General features: G+C 49.6%; 1 protein-coding gene across 1 annotated transcript in view; it reads right to left on the minus strand.

Annotated features, from left to right (window-relative positions):
* Nucleotides 1-7,770: 7,770 nt before the first annotated feature.
* The window catches only part of LOC134933980 (uncharacterized), a 29,550-nt gene continuing 23,607 nt past the window's right edge, over nucleotides 7,771-13,713 (minus strand). Inside the window, exon 3 of the mRNA XM_063929509.1 lies at nucleotides 7,771-13,575. Coding sequence (XP_063785579.1) covers nucleotides 9,541-13,575 — 4,035 coding nt within the window. The 3' untranslated portion in view covers nucleotides 7,771-9,540. The remainder of the gene's footprint in view (nucleotides 13,576-13,713) is intronic.

The following is a 13,713-nucleotide window of genomic DNA, read 5'->3' on the forward strand; positions in this document are numbered from 1 at the left end:
GCTGTATCTGAAAGGGGTGCTCTCTCTGTCTGCTGTATATAAAAGGGGCGCTCTCTCTGTCTGCTGTATCTGAAAGGGGTGCTCTCTCTGTCTGCTGTATATGAAAGGGGTGCTCTCTCTGTCTGCTGTATATGAAAGGGGTGCACTGTCTGTCTGATGTATATGAAAGGGGGGCTCTCTCTGTCTGCTGTATCTGAAAGGGGTGCTCTCTCTATCTGCTGTATCTGAAAGGGGTGCTCTCTCTGTCTGCTGTATATGAAAGGGGTGTTCTCTCTCTGTCTGCTGTATATGAAAGCGGTGCTCTCTCTGTCTACTGTATATGAAAGGGGGGCTCTGTCTTCTATATATGAAAGGGGTGCTCTCTCTGTCTACTGTATATGAAAGGGGTGCTCTGTCTTCTATATATGAAAGGGGTGCTCTGTCTGTCTGCTGTATCTGAAAGGGGTGCTCTCTCTGTCTGCTGTATATGAAAGGGGTGCTCTGTCTTCTATATATGAAAGGGGTGCTCTGTCTGTCTGCTGTATCTGAAAGGGGAGCTCTCTCTGTCTGCTGTATATGAAAGGGGTGCTCTCTGTCTGCTGTATATGAAAGGGGCGCTCTCTCTGTCTGCTGTATCTGAAAGGGGTGCTCTCTCTGTCTGCTGTATCTGAAAGGGGCACTCTCTCTGTCTGCTGTATCTGAAAGGGGCACTCTCTCTGTCTGCTGTATCTGAAAGGAGTGCTCTCTCTGTCTGCTGTATATGAAAGGGGCGCTCTCTCTGTCTGCTGTATATGAAAGGGTCGATCTCTCTGTCTGCTGTATATGAAAGGGGTGCTCTCTCTGTCTGCTGTATATGAAAGGGTTGCTCTCTCTGTCTGTTGTATCTAAAAGGGGAGCTCTCTCTGCTGTATCTGAAAGGGGAGCTCTCTCTGTCTGCTGTATATGAAAGGGGCGCTCTCTCTGTCTGCTGTATATGAAAGGGGGGCTCTCTCTCTCTGCTGTATATGAAAGGGGCGTTCTCTCTGTCTGCTGTATATGAAAGGGGTGCTCTCTCTGTCTTCTGTATATGAAAGCGGTGCTCTCTCTGTCTGCTGTATATGAAAGGGGTGCTCTCTCTGTCTGCTGTATCTGAAAGGGGTGCTCTCTCTGTCTGCTGTATATGAAAGGGGTGCTCTCTCTCTCTTTGCTGTATCTGAAAGGGGTGCTCTCTCTGTCTGCTGTATATGAAAGGGGTGCTCTCTCTGTCTGCTGTATATGAAAGGGGTGCTCTCTCTGTCTGCTGTATATGAAAGAGGAGCTCTCTCTGTCTGCTGTATATGAAAGGGGTGCTCTCTCTGTCTGCTGTATATGAAAGGGGCGCTCTTTCTCTTTGCTGTATCTGAAAGGGGTGCTCTCTCTGTCTGCTGTATATGAAAGGGGTGCTCTCTCTGTCTGCTGTATATGAAAGGGGTGCTCTCTCTGTCTGCTGTATATGAAAGAGGAGCTCTCTCTGTCTGCTGTATATGAAAGGGGTGCTCTCTCTGTCTGCTGTATATGAAAGGGGCACTCTTTCTCTCTGCTGTATATGAAAGGAGTGCTCTCTCTGTCTGCTGTATCTGAAAGGGGGGCTCTCTCTGTCTGCTGTATCTGAAAGGGGCGCTCTTTCTGTCTGCTGTGTCTGAAAGGAGAGCTCTCTGTCTGCTGTATATGAAAGGGGTGCTCTCTCTGTCTGCTGTATCTGAAAGGGGTGCTCTCTCTGTCTGCTGTATCTGAAAGGGGTGCTCTCTCTATCTGCTGTATCTGAAAGGGGTGCTCTCTCTGTCTGCTGTATATGAAAGGAGTGTTCTCTCTCTGTCTGCTGTATATGAAAGTGGTGCTCTCTCTGTCTACTGTATATGAAAGGGGGGCTCTGTCTTCTATATATCAAAGGGGTGCTCTCTCTGTCTACTGTATATGAAAGGGGGGCTCTCTCTGTCTGCTGTATCTGAAAGGGGCGCTCTCTCTGTCTGCTGTATATGAAAGGGGTGCTCTCTCTGTCTACTGTATCTGAAAGGGGTGCTCTCTCTGTCTACTGTATATGAAAGGGGTGCTCTCTCTGTCTACTGTATCTGAAAGGGGCGCTCTCTCTGTCTGCTGTATATGAAAGGTTGCTCTCTCTGTCTGCTGTATCTGAAAGGGGTGCTCTCTCTGTCTGCTGTATTTGAAAGGGACGCTCTCTCTGTCTGCTGTATCTGAAAGGGGTGCTCTCTGTCTGCTGTATCTGAAAGGGGTGTTCTCTCTGTCTGCTGTATCTGAAAGGGGTGCTCTCTCTGTCTGCTGTATCTGAAAGGGGCGCTCTCTCTGCTGTATCTGAAAGGGGTGCTCGCTCTGTCTCCTGTATCTGAAAGGGGCACTCTCTGTCATCTGTATCTGAAAGGGGTGCTCTCTCTGTCTACTGTATCTGAAAGGGGTGCTCTCTCTGTCTGCTGTATCTGAAAGGGGTGCTCTCTCTGTCTACTGTATCTGAAAGGGGCGCTCTCTCTGTCTGCTGTATCTGAAAGGGGTGCTCTCTCTCTCTGCTGTATATGAAAGGTTGCTCTCTCTGTCTGCTGTATCTGAAAGGGGCGCTCTCTCTGTCTGCTGTATCTGAAAGGTGTGCTCTATCTATCTGCTGTATATGAAAGGGGTGTTCTCTCTGTCTACTGTATCTGAAAGGGGCGCTCTCTCTGTCTGCTGTATCTGAAAGGGGTGCTCTCTCTTTCTGCTGTATCTGAAAGGGGCGCTCTCTCTATCTACTGTATCTGAAAGGGGTGCTCTCTCTGTCTGCTGTATCTGAAAGGGGCGCTCTCTCTGTCTGCTGTATCTGAAAGGTGTGCTCTCTCTATCTGCTGTATATGAAAGGGGTGCTCTCTATGTCTACTGTATCTGAAAGGGGTGTTCTCTCTGTCTGCTGTATCTGAAAGGGGTGCTCTCTCTGTCTGCTGTATATGAAACGGGTGTGCTCTCTCTCTGCTGTATCTGAAAGGGGTGCTCTCTCTGTCTGCTGTATCTGAAAGGGGTGCTCTCTCTGTCTACTGTATCTGAAAGGGGTGCTCTCTCTGTCTGCTGTATCTGAAAGGGGTGCTCTCTCTGTCTACTGTATCTGAAAGGGGTGCTCTCTCTGTTTACTGTATCTGAAAGGGGTGCTCTCTCTGTCTGCTGTATCTGAAAGGGGTGCTCTCTCTGTCTGCTGTATCTGAAAGGTGTGCTCTCTCTATCTGCTGTATCTGAAAGAGGCGCTCTCTCCCTGTCTGCTGTATCTGAAAGGGGCGCTCTCTCTGTCTGCTTTATCTGAAAGGGGAGCTCTCTCTGTCTGCTGTATATGAAAGGGGCGCTCTCTCTGTCTGCTGTATCTGAAAGGGGAGCTCTCTCTGTCTGCTGTATCTGAAAAGGGCGCTCTCTCTGTCTGCTGTATCTGAAAGAGGAGCTCTCTCCCTGTCTGCTGTATCTGAAAGGGGTGCTCTCTCTGTCTGCTGTATCTGAAAGGGGTGCTCTCTCTGTCTGCTGTATCTGAAAGAGGAGCTCTCTCCCTGTCTGCTGTATCTGAAAGGGGCTCTCTCTCTATCTGCTGTATCTGAAAGGGGCGCTCTCTCTGTCTGCTGTATCTGAAAGGGGCGCTCTCTCTGTCTGCTGTATCTGAAAGGGGTGCTCTCTCTGTCTGCTGTATCTGAAAGGGGCGCTCTCTCTGTCTGCTGTATCTGATAGGGGTGCTCTCTCTATCTGCTGTATCTGAAAGGGGTGCTCTCTGTCTGTCTACTGTATATGAAAGGGGTGCTTTCTCTGTCTGCTGTATCTGAAAGGGGTGCTCTCTCTGTCTGCTGTATCTGAAAGGGGTGCTCTCTCTGTCTGCTGTATATAAAAGGGGCGCTCTCTCTGTCTGCTGTATCTGAAAGGGGTGCTCTCTCTGTCTGCTGTTTATGAAAGGGGTGCTCTCTCTGTCTGCTGTATATGAAAGGGGTGCACTGTCTGTCTGATGTATATGAAAGGGGGGCTCTCTCTGTCTGCTGTATCTGAAAGGGGTGCTCTCTCTATCTGCTGTATCTGAAAGGGGTGCTCTCTCTGTCTGCTGTATATGAAAGGGGTGTTCTCTCTCTGTCTGCTGTATATGAAAGTGGTGCTCTCTCTGTCTACTGTATATGAAAGGGGGGCTCTGTCTTCTATATATGAAAGGGGTGCTCTCTCTGTCTACTGTATATGAAAGGGGGGCTCTCTCTGTCTGCTGTATCTGAAAGGGGGCTCTCTCTGTCTGCTGTATCTGAAAGGGCTGCTCTCTCTGTCTGCTGTATATGAAAGGGGTGTTCTCTCTCTGTCTGCTGTATATGAAAGTGGTGCTCTCTCTGTCTACTGTATATGAAAGGGGGGCTCTGTCTTCTATATATGAAAGGGGTGCTCTCTCTGTCTACTGTATATGAAAGGGGTGCTCTGTCTTCTATATATGAAAGGGGTGCTCTGTCTGTCTGCTGTATCTGAAAGGGGTGCTCTCTCTGTCTGCTGTATATGAAAGGGATGCTCTGTCTTCTATATATGAAAGGGGTGCTCTGTCTGTCTGCTGTATCTGAAAGGGGAGCTCTCTCTGTCTGCTGTATATGAAAGGGGTGCTCTCTGTCTGCTGTATATGAAAGGGGCGCTCTCTCTGTCTGCTGTATCTGAAAGGGGTGCTCTCTCTGTCTGCTGTATCTGAAAGGGGCACTCTCTCTGTCTGCTGTATCTGAAAGGGGCACTCTCTCTGTCTGCTGTATCTGAAAGGAGTGCTCTCTCTGTCTGCTGTATATGAAAGGGGCGCTCTCTCTGTCTGCTGTATATGAAAGGGGCGATCTCTCTGTCTGCTGTATATGAAATGGGTGCTCTCTCTGTCTGCTGTATATGAAAGGGGTGCTCTCTCTGTCTGTTGTATCTAAAAGGGGAGCTCTCTCTGCTGTATCTGAAAGGGGAGCTCTCTCTGTCTGCTGTATATGAAAGGGGCGCTCTCTCTGTCTGCTGTATATGAAAGGGGTGCTCTCTCTGTCTGTTGTATCTAAAAGGGGAGCTCTCTCTGCTGTATCTGAAAGGGGTGCTCTCTCTCTCTGCTGTATATGAAAGGGGCGTTCTCTCTGTCTGCTGTATATGAAAGGGGTGCTCTCTCTGTCTTCTGTATATGAAAGGGGTGCTCTCTCTGTCTGCTGTATATGAAAGGGGTGCTCTCTCTGTCTGCTGTATATGAAAGGGGTGCTCTCTCTCTCTTTGCTGTATCTGAAAGGGGTGCTCTCTCTGTCTGCTGAATATGAAAGGGGTGCTGTCTCTGTCTGCTGTATATGAAAGGGGTGCTCTCTCTGTCTGCTGTATATGAAAGAGGAGCTCTCTCTGTCTGCTGTATATGAAAGGGGTGCTCTCTTTGTCTGCTGTATATGAAAGGGGCGCTCTTTCTCTCTGCTGTATCTGAAAGGGGTGCTCTCTCTGTCTGCTGTATATGAAAGGGGTGCTCTCTCTGTCTGCTGTATATGAAAGAGGAGCTCTCTCTGTCTGCTGTATATGAAAGGGGTGCTCTCTCTGTCTGCTGTATATGAAAGGGGCACTCTTTCTCTCTGCTGTATATGAAAGGAGTGCTCTCTCTGTCTGCTGTATCTGAAAGGGGGGCACTCTCTGTCTGCTGTATCTGAAAGGGGCGCTCTTTCTGTCTGCTGTGTCTGAAAGGAGAGCTCTCTGTCTGCTGTATATGAAAGGGGTGCTCTCTCTGTCTGCTGTATATGAAAGGGGTGCTCTCTCTGTCTGCTGTATCTGAAAGGGGTGCTCTCTCTGTCTACTGTATATGAAAGGGGGGCTCTCTCTGTCTGCTGTATATGAAAGGGGTGCTCTCTCTGTCTGCTGTATATGAAAGGGGTGCTCTCTCTGTCTGCTGTATCTGAAAGGGGTGCTCTCTCTGTCTACTGTATATGAAAGGGGTGCTCTCTCTGTCTACTGTATATGAAAGGGGTGCTCTCTCTGTCTGCTGTATATGAAAGGGGTACTCTCTCTGTCTGCTGTATATGAAAGGGGTGCTCTCTCTGTCTGCTGTATATGAAAGGGGTGCTCTCTCTGTCTACTGTATATGAAAGGGGAGCTCTCTCTGTCTGCTGTATATGAAAGGGGAGCTCTCTCTGTCTACTGTATATGAAAGGGGTGCTCTCTCTGTCTACTGTATATGAAACGGGTGCTCTCTCTGTCTGCTGTATATGAAAGGGGTGCTCTCTCTGTCTGCTGTATATGAAAGGGGTGCTCTCTGTCTGCTGTATATGAAAGGGGTGATCTCTCTGTCTGCTGTATATGAAAGGGGTGCTCTCTCTGTCTGCTGTATATGAAAGCGGTGCTCTCTGTCTGCTGTATCTGAAAGGGGTGCTCTCTCTGTCTGCTGTATATGAAAGGGGCGCTCTCTCTGTCTGCTGTATCTGAAAGGGGCGCTCTCTCTGTCTGCTGTATCTGAAAGGGGCGCTCTCTCTGTCTGCTGTTTATGAAAGGGGTGGTCTCTCTATCTGCTGTATCTGAAAGGGGTGCTCTCTCTCTCTCTGCTGTATCTGAAAGGGGTGCTCTCTCTGTCTGCTGTATCTGAAAGGGGTGCTCTCTCTGTCTGCTGTATCTGAAAGGTGTGCTCTCTCTATCTGCTGTATATGAAAGGGGTGCTCTCTCTGTCTACTGTATCTGAAAGGGGCGCTCTCTCTGTCTGCTGTATCTGAAAGGGGTGCTCTCTCTGTCTGCTGTATCTGAAAGGGGCGCTCTCTCTGTCTACTGTATCTGAAAGGGGTGCTCTCTCTGTCTGCTGTATCTGAAAGGGGCGCTCTCTCTGTCTGCTGTATCTGAAAGGTGTGCTCTCTCTATCTGCTGTATATGAAAGGGGTGCTCTCTCTGTCTACTGTATCTGAAAGGGGTGTTCTCTCTCTGTCTGCTGTATCTGAAAGGGGTGCTCTCTCTGTCTGCTGTATATGAAAGGGGGGTGCTCTCTCTGTCTGCTGTATATGAAAGGGGTGCTCTCTCTGTCTGCTGTATCTGAAAGAGGCGCTCTCTCCCTGTCTGCTGTATCTGAAAGGGGTGCTCTCTCTGTCTGCTGTATCTGAAAGGGGTGCTCTCTCTGTCTGCTGTATATGAAAGGGGTGCTCTCTCTGTCTGCTGTATCTGAAAGGGGCGCTCTCTCTGTCTGCTGTATCTGAAAGGGGCGCTCTCTCTGTCTACTGTATCTGAAAGGGGTGCTCTCTCTGTCTGCTGTATCTGAAAGGGGTGCTCTCTCTGTCTGCTGTATCTGAAAATGGGGTGCTCTCTGTCTGCTGTATCTGAAAGGGGTGCACTCTCTGTCTGCTGTATCTGAAAGGGGTGCTCTCTGTCTGTCTGCTGTATCTGAAAGGGGTGCTCTGTCTGCTGTATCTGAAAGGGGTGCTCTCTCTGTCTGCTGTATCTGAAAGGGGTGCTCTCTCTGTCTGCTGTATATAAAAGGGGCGCTCTCTCTGTCTGCTGTATCTGAAAGGGGTGCTCTCTCTGTCTGCTGTATATGAAAGGGGTGCTCTCTCTTTGCCTGCTGTATATGAAAGGGGTGCTCTCTTTGTCTCCTGTATCTGAAAGGGGTGCTCTCTATGTCTGCTGTATATGAAAGGGGTGCACTGTCTGTCTGCTGTATCTGAAAGGGGTGCTCTCTGTCTGTCTGCTGTATATGAAAGGGGTGCTCTCTGTCTGCTGTATCTGAAAGGGGTGCTCTCTGTCTGCTGTATATGAAAGGGGTGCTCTCTCTGTCTACTGTATCTGAAAGGGGAGCTCTCTCTGTCTGCTGTATCTGAAAGGGGTGCTCTTGTGGTGACCGGGTGAGTCTTCCTTACCTCCGTTCGCTGGATGCAACTCTGGAGAATCTCGGTACTTTGTTTCCGGTGAATGAGGAGACAACTACACTTCAATGAAAGGAATAACAATTTTCCAACTGCATCTGTTTTTATTAACTAGTCGATTGTGGATGAATCTCGAATATCAAATGCAGGTAATATACTTTTGTGTAAACAACTATTACTCTAGCTTTAGAACGCGTACAACATAGTAATCACCAAAACGACATAGAATTGCATCAACATCTATGAAACACTTAGGTCGGCCGCAGCTTTTCCAAATATGGGTGATACGCTGCTTCACCCGGGAGCAACCAGCCCATAGGTTCTGTAAATAACAATTCACTAGGACGAACCGCAGCAATACCACTAATACTGGAAGGCGACACTATTTGCCAATAAACACGCACTTTGCATGCAAAACCACAATATTAATACAATACTCCTCTAACGTATTTCTTAATGACCTTGATGCACCAAATTATGTCTCTATTGGGTACCCAATGGTGCGAGGTATGTTCAGAGCAACCCGGGTTGTCTTTTGACCTGTGCACAGGAGTTTACTGAGGCGTCCCTTTGCGTACATTAAATATCTCCCGAGCAACGTGTATCCTTTTCCAGTTATTAACTCTCTCTCTGGGGCATCTGTTATGCAGGAGACCTACTGCTGGTTCAGGTAAATATCTGCATACAACCTGGGTTCGTCTCAACTACAGTCAGTAGGTGGTGCTGTCTCTCCACAAATCAGTGTAAGTAATGATATGCGCATTCCCAACTGGGCTAATAGCTCTCCTGGGTAGCCCCTCTCCCCTCTTCTTACAAGAGAGTTAGTATTTTGTAGCCCTCCAATGAGGATACAGTCCTGGTATAGGGAGGGGTGCTTAATCTGGTTTGGTCAGTCTATCCCGTTAGGTAGGACAGTGGAGTAAGGGCTGTGCGGACCCCTTTTTTACCCTTCAGAGTACTTTAGGAACAGGGTAAATGAGCAGGGGTGGTCCTAATTCACAGGTGCTGACAATGGGGGTTGCGATGGTGTCTCAGACGCATGTGGTGTGGTGACTATCAGTGTCTTTCCCCAACTCTTTCCAAAAATGTGGTGTCTCACCGGTATGTGCAGTTTTCACTGCTGCGCACGCGGTTGCTCCTTGTCTGTGAGGCGCTCCACGGGTCGTGCAGTCACCGAACTTCCAAACTCTGCTTCGGTTCTCTGCTGGGGTGTCGCCCACACCCGATGCTGTATGGCTGGCTGTGTCACTGGAACCTCTGCCCGCAGCACTCTCCTAGCTAGCCACTGATCACTAGTGCAGTCAGTGGTGGCAAATTATCCTGTCAGCCTGGTCACCTTACCAGCTCACTCTCCTGCTTCCTTCCATGCTGCTGCACTTCTCACACTGAGTCCTCAAAATCCGCCTCTTCCTGCTCTTCCACCAGCCAATCCAGTCTCCTCTCACCAGTCTGTCAATCAAACCCCTGGGTAGGTCCCGCCCCTCCTCTAATCCTTAAAGGCACCAGGATACATTATCTCCAGGAAGTCCTGTACTTTTATCTACAGCATGCAGGCCTTACTACTGGGCTGTTCAGGGACCCTGCAGGGTACCACATTCAACCCCACTTTTTCAAGTGCGTGTCCTCACGCATAGACCTAACATAATTTGCAGCAGTTTACCAATATAACAGTGTACTTGATCACATTTTCAAAACGTATCACATCAACATATAACTTACACGACATGGTTATGCAGTACTAACATTAATCTTGGTAACGATGTGGAAGAGTGCCCCTGGTACTTCTAGTGGAACGCCTCAGTTCAGAGTCAGGAGGCACCTCCACCTGGACAATGGGTACTTGGACAATGTCCGGTAAACAGGGTTGGACCTGGGAAGGCATTGTCGGCCAACTCACATTCATCAGTAGTTCAAGTGGATTAGTTGGTAGTTGAGGTAGGGGTTTGTTGGCAATGTATAGTCTTTTGTCCCGATCATCGGTCAGCACTTCTTCAGGCTCTTTATCCTGACTGGAGTAGGGTTTGATTTGATTTCGATGGACCCACTGTGGCCGGGTGCCATCCTGTCTAGTAATCTGATAGACAGCCATCGTGGATAGAGGTTCCTCTGTAATCACGTACGGACTCAGCTCCCACTTAGAATCCAGTTTACTTTGGGGTCTGTTGTTCTTTTTGAAAACAATACTCCCCACAGGTAAAGGGCACGCCTGTGCATTTCTATCGTAGTCTCTCCTTTGACGTTCATGCATCGCCTTCAGGCGTTGATCCACGAGTATGCTAGCCTCATGTAATCTACGCTGGTGTTCGCGTACCCAAGGGGTCTGTAATTGTACTTGTGTCTCTGTATCTGGAAGGTGGAGCTGCAAATCAGCCGGTAGTTTTCCTGGGCGTCCGAAAAGCAGATAATAGGGTGAGTACCCTGTAGAGGTGTGGCACGTATGATTGTAAATGAATGTCAGTTCTGCTAGCAATGTAGGCCACTCAGATCTTTGAGCTGGGGGAAACGCCCGTAACATGTGGATGAGTGTTTGATTCAGGCGTTCACATGCGCCATTTCCCTGGGGGTGATATGGGGTCGTGCGTAGTTTGTCACAGCCATAAAGGGCACACAGTTCTTTGAAAAGCTGAGACTCAAAAGACGGGCCTTGGTCCGAAAGAATCTTCTGTGGGAATCCATATGGTCGAACAAACGCCCTCCAGAAGATTTCTGCGGTGGTCCTGGCCGTTAGGTCCCTTACCGGTAAGGCAACTGCAAACTTCGTGTAGTGGTCCACAATGGTGAGGACGTGGGTGTATCCAGTACGACTGGGCTCCATTTTGACATGGTCGAGGGACACTAACTCTAGAGGACTTCGGCTCACAATTGGGTGCAGTAGTGCTTTTTCTGCAGCGGTAGTCGGTCTCCGGGCCGCACAGGTCACACAAGACTTGCACCACTCTTCAGTATCTTGTCGCAAGTTGTGCCAGTAGAACCGGCTTCGTAGATTGGCTTCCGTCTTCTTACTTCCAAAGTGGCCAGATCTGTTATGGTATGCTTGTAAGACCACGCTTATTGCTGTACGGGGTATGAGGATTTGTTCACTCACCAAGTGTGTCTTCGGGTCAGTGTACCGTTTGTACAACAACTCTCCTCGCATCTTTAGCTTATCTCGTTGCCTCCACAGCTGCAAGAATTCAAGAGGTGCCGTGTCTCTCTCCGCTCGGGATGGTTCTCGTTTGGCCATTAGATAAGCCTTCACTTGTCGTATGTGTGGACATGTCTGCTGCCACCGGATCCACTCATTACCCACCGCCACTTCTGTTTCTTCAGCATCTCTCATGTTCATCAGGTGCTGTATGGGGGTTTGGAGGTGGCTACCAAAAGTGGGGATCTCGACCTGTTCTCTTGGGTCTATTTCCTCTTCCTCCTCATCGGGCACGGGTAGCCTTGACAATGCGTCGGCATTCGTGTTGCTGCGCCCACTCCTATATTCAATTTTGTAGCGATAGTTGGCTAAACGGGAGGCCCAACGTTGTTCCAATGCTCCCAGTCGAGCTGTATCCTGATGGGCCATGGGGTTACAGTCAGTAACCGCGACAAACGGGGTAGCGGCCAAATAGTCCCGGAACTTTTCTGTCACTGCCCATACTAGGGCCAGGAACTCGAGCTTGAAGGCACTATAATTAGCGTCATTCCTCTCGGTCTTCCTCAAGCTGCGGCTGGCGTAGGCTACTACCCGTTCCTGCCCTTCTTGTACCTGTGCCAACACGGCCCCTAGCCCTTGTTTGCTGGCATCTGTGTACAGCCGGAAGGGGATGCTGTAGTCAGGATAGGCTAGGAGGGGTGCTTCTGTTAGCGCCTTTTTCAAGTAGTCGAATGATGATTGACGGGTCTCACTCCACTCCACCAGGACCTTTCGGTTGTACCCATCTTTGGGGATTCCCCGGAGTAGCTCAGTCAATGGCGTGGCCACCTTAGCAAAGTCTTGGATGAACCTCCTGTAATAGCCAACGAACCCGAGGAATCGCCGGACGTCCTTGACGGTACGTGGGACGGGCCACTCTAGTACGGCTTTGATCTTGTCCGGATCTGGAGAGACTCCTTCTGCGTTAACAATGTGTCCCAAGTATTGGACTTCGGGTTTCAAGAGATGGCACTTACTTGGTTTCAATTTCAACCCGTATTTCGCTAGTTGTTGGAATACCTCACGTAGGTGCTGGAGATGTTCGGGGTAGGTCCTAGAAAATATAATGATATCGTCCAGATACAGCAGCACAATTTCGAAATTCCGGTGCCCCAGGCAATGCTCCATCACTCGCTGGAATGTGGCCGGAGCATTGCACAGCCCGAACGGCATGCGGTTGAATTCGTACAACCCCATGGGCGTAACGAATGCCGTCTTCTCTTTATCGGCCTCTGCCATCTGTACCTGCCAATAACCGCTGGTCAAGTCTAGGGTTGAGAAGTATTTAGCAGCTTTAAGGGCCGTCAGTGATTCCTCGATGCGAGGTAAAGGATATGCATCCCGGTGGGTTACGCTGTTCAGCTTCCTATAATCCACGCAGAAGCGTAGCTGGCCATCTTTTTTCTTCACCAACACCATCGGTGCCGCCCATGGGCTGTGACTCTCTCGAATAACGCCATTGCTTCTCATGTCTTCCAGCATCTGTCGGACTGGTTGGTATAGTCCTGGGGCCACCGGACGATGTCGTTCCTTGATGGGGCGTGCGTCGCCTGTGGGAATTTGGTGCTGGATGTTCTCCACAATCCCCAACTCCGTCGGGCTTTTACTAAACGCGTCCATATTTTCTCGCACGACCTGCAAGACTCCTTGTCGGTGTTCATCTGGAGTTCCTGCATCGCCTATATGTATTTCATCCCACCACATCGCACCTTGATCTTCACCCGTATCTTCTTCCACCTTCGCATTACACTGCTTGGCTGGTGACATCGGATGTACTACATCTTGAAACGTGGTCCACAGTAAGGTAGCCAGTGGCTGGTTCCGATATAGCTTGACTACGTGGTTGTGTGGGTTTAGTACTCTCACTGGGACCCTTCCATTCTCCACGGTGACCAGGGAACTTGCTACAATGACCTCCTGTCTCGCAGAGAGCAAACCTGACTCGATTAGTGCTTCATACTTGCAACCACCTGGTCCACAGCGGGCTTTTCCCCATAGGATGGTTTCAGAATTGGGCTGTAACTTCACGGCCTTCCCATCTGTCAACCGAACCTTGCCAATTTCTCCCGTCTTCTGCACAAACCTCTGGTGCCCTTGGAGTATCTTGATCGTTTTTTGTAAAACTTGCTGGCTGGAAGGCACGGCTTGGGTCAATTTACTTCTCAGTGTCGCGACCAGTTCGTCTGGGCATCTTTGCAAGACGTTCATCCCCAAAATTATGGGAGCTACTTTCTCCTCGCTGGTTGTGGTGACCAAACATCCCTGCTTGGGTAACAGTGTTGCCCCGATCTTAATGTCGGCTTCCCAATAGCCCGCACACGAGATCTCTAGGCCATTACTGGCAATTAGTTGGAGCCAGGTAGGTGGTGGCGACAGCAACTGTTCTTCTCCCCAATGTCTTCGCAGAGTGGAAAGCTGTATTGTCGTGATTTGTGACCCCGTGTCAAGCATCGCCAGGGTCTCTACTCCATTGATGACCACGGGTAATGTCGGGCATTGTCCGATGTATTGGGGCCTCCATTGTTCTGGGTCTGGATCTACTCCCGATGTTCTCCCCGAGGTTCGGCCCTCGCCCTCGGGGTGTTGGAGTTTAAATGTTCGATCTGGTCGCAGTTCCTCTCAATATGCCCTATCGCCTGGCATCGACGACAAATGGGACGACCCTGGCTGTCGAACTGGTCTGAGGGCCGCCGCCCGTACTCTCGAGGTGGTTCCCAGCGACTTCTGGCTGACCTCTGTCGCTCGGACCTCCAT

This window comes from Pseudophryne corroboree, chromosome 6 (assembly GCF_028390025.1).
Source record: "Pseudophryne corroboree isolate aPseCor3 chromosome 6, aPseCor3.hap2, whole genome shotgun sequence".
Lineage (NCBI taxonomy): Eukaryota > Metazoa > Chordata > Amphibia > Anura > Myobatrachidae > Pseudophryne > Pseudophryne corroboree.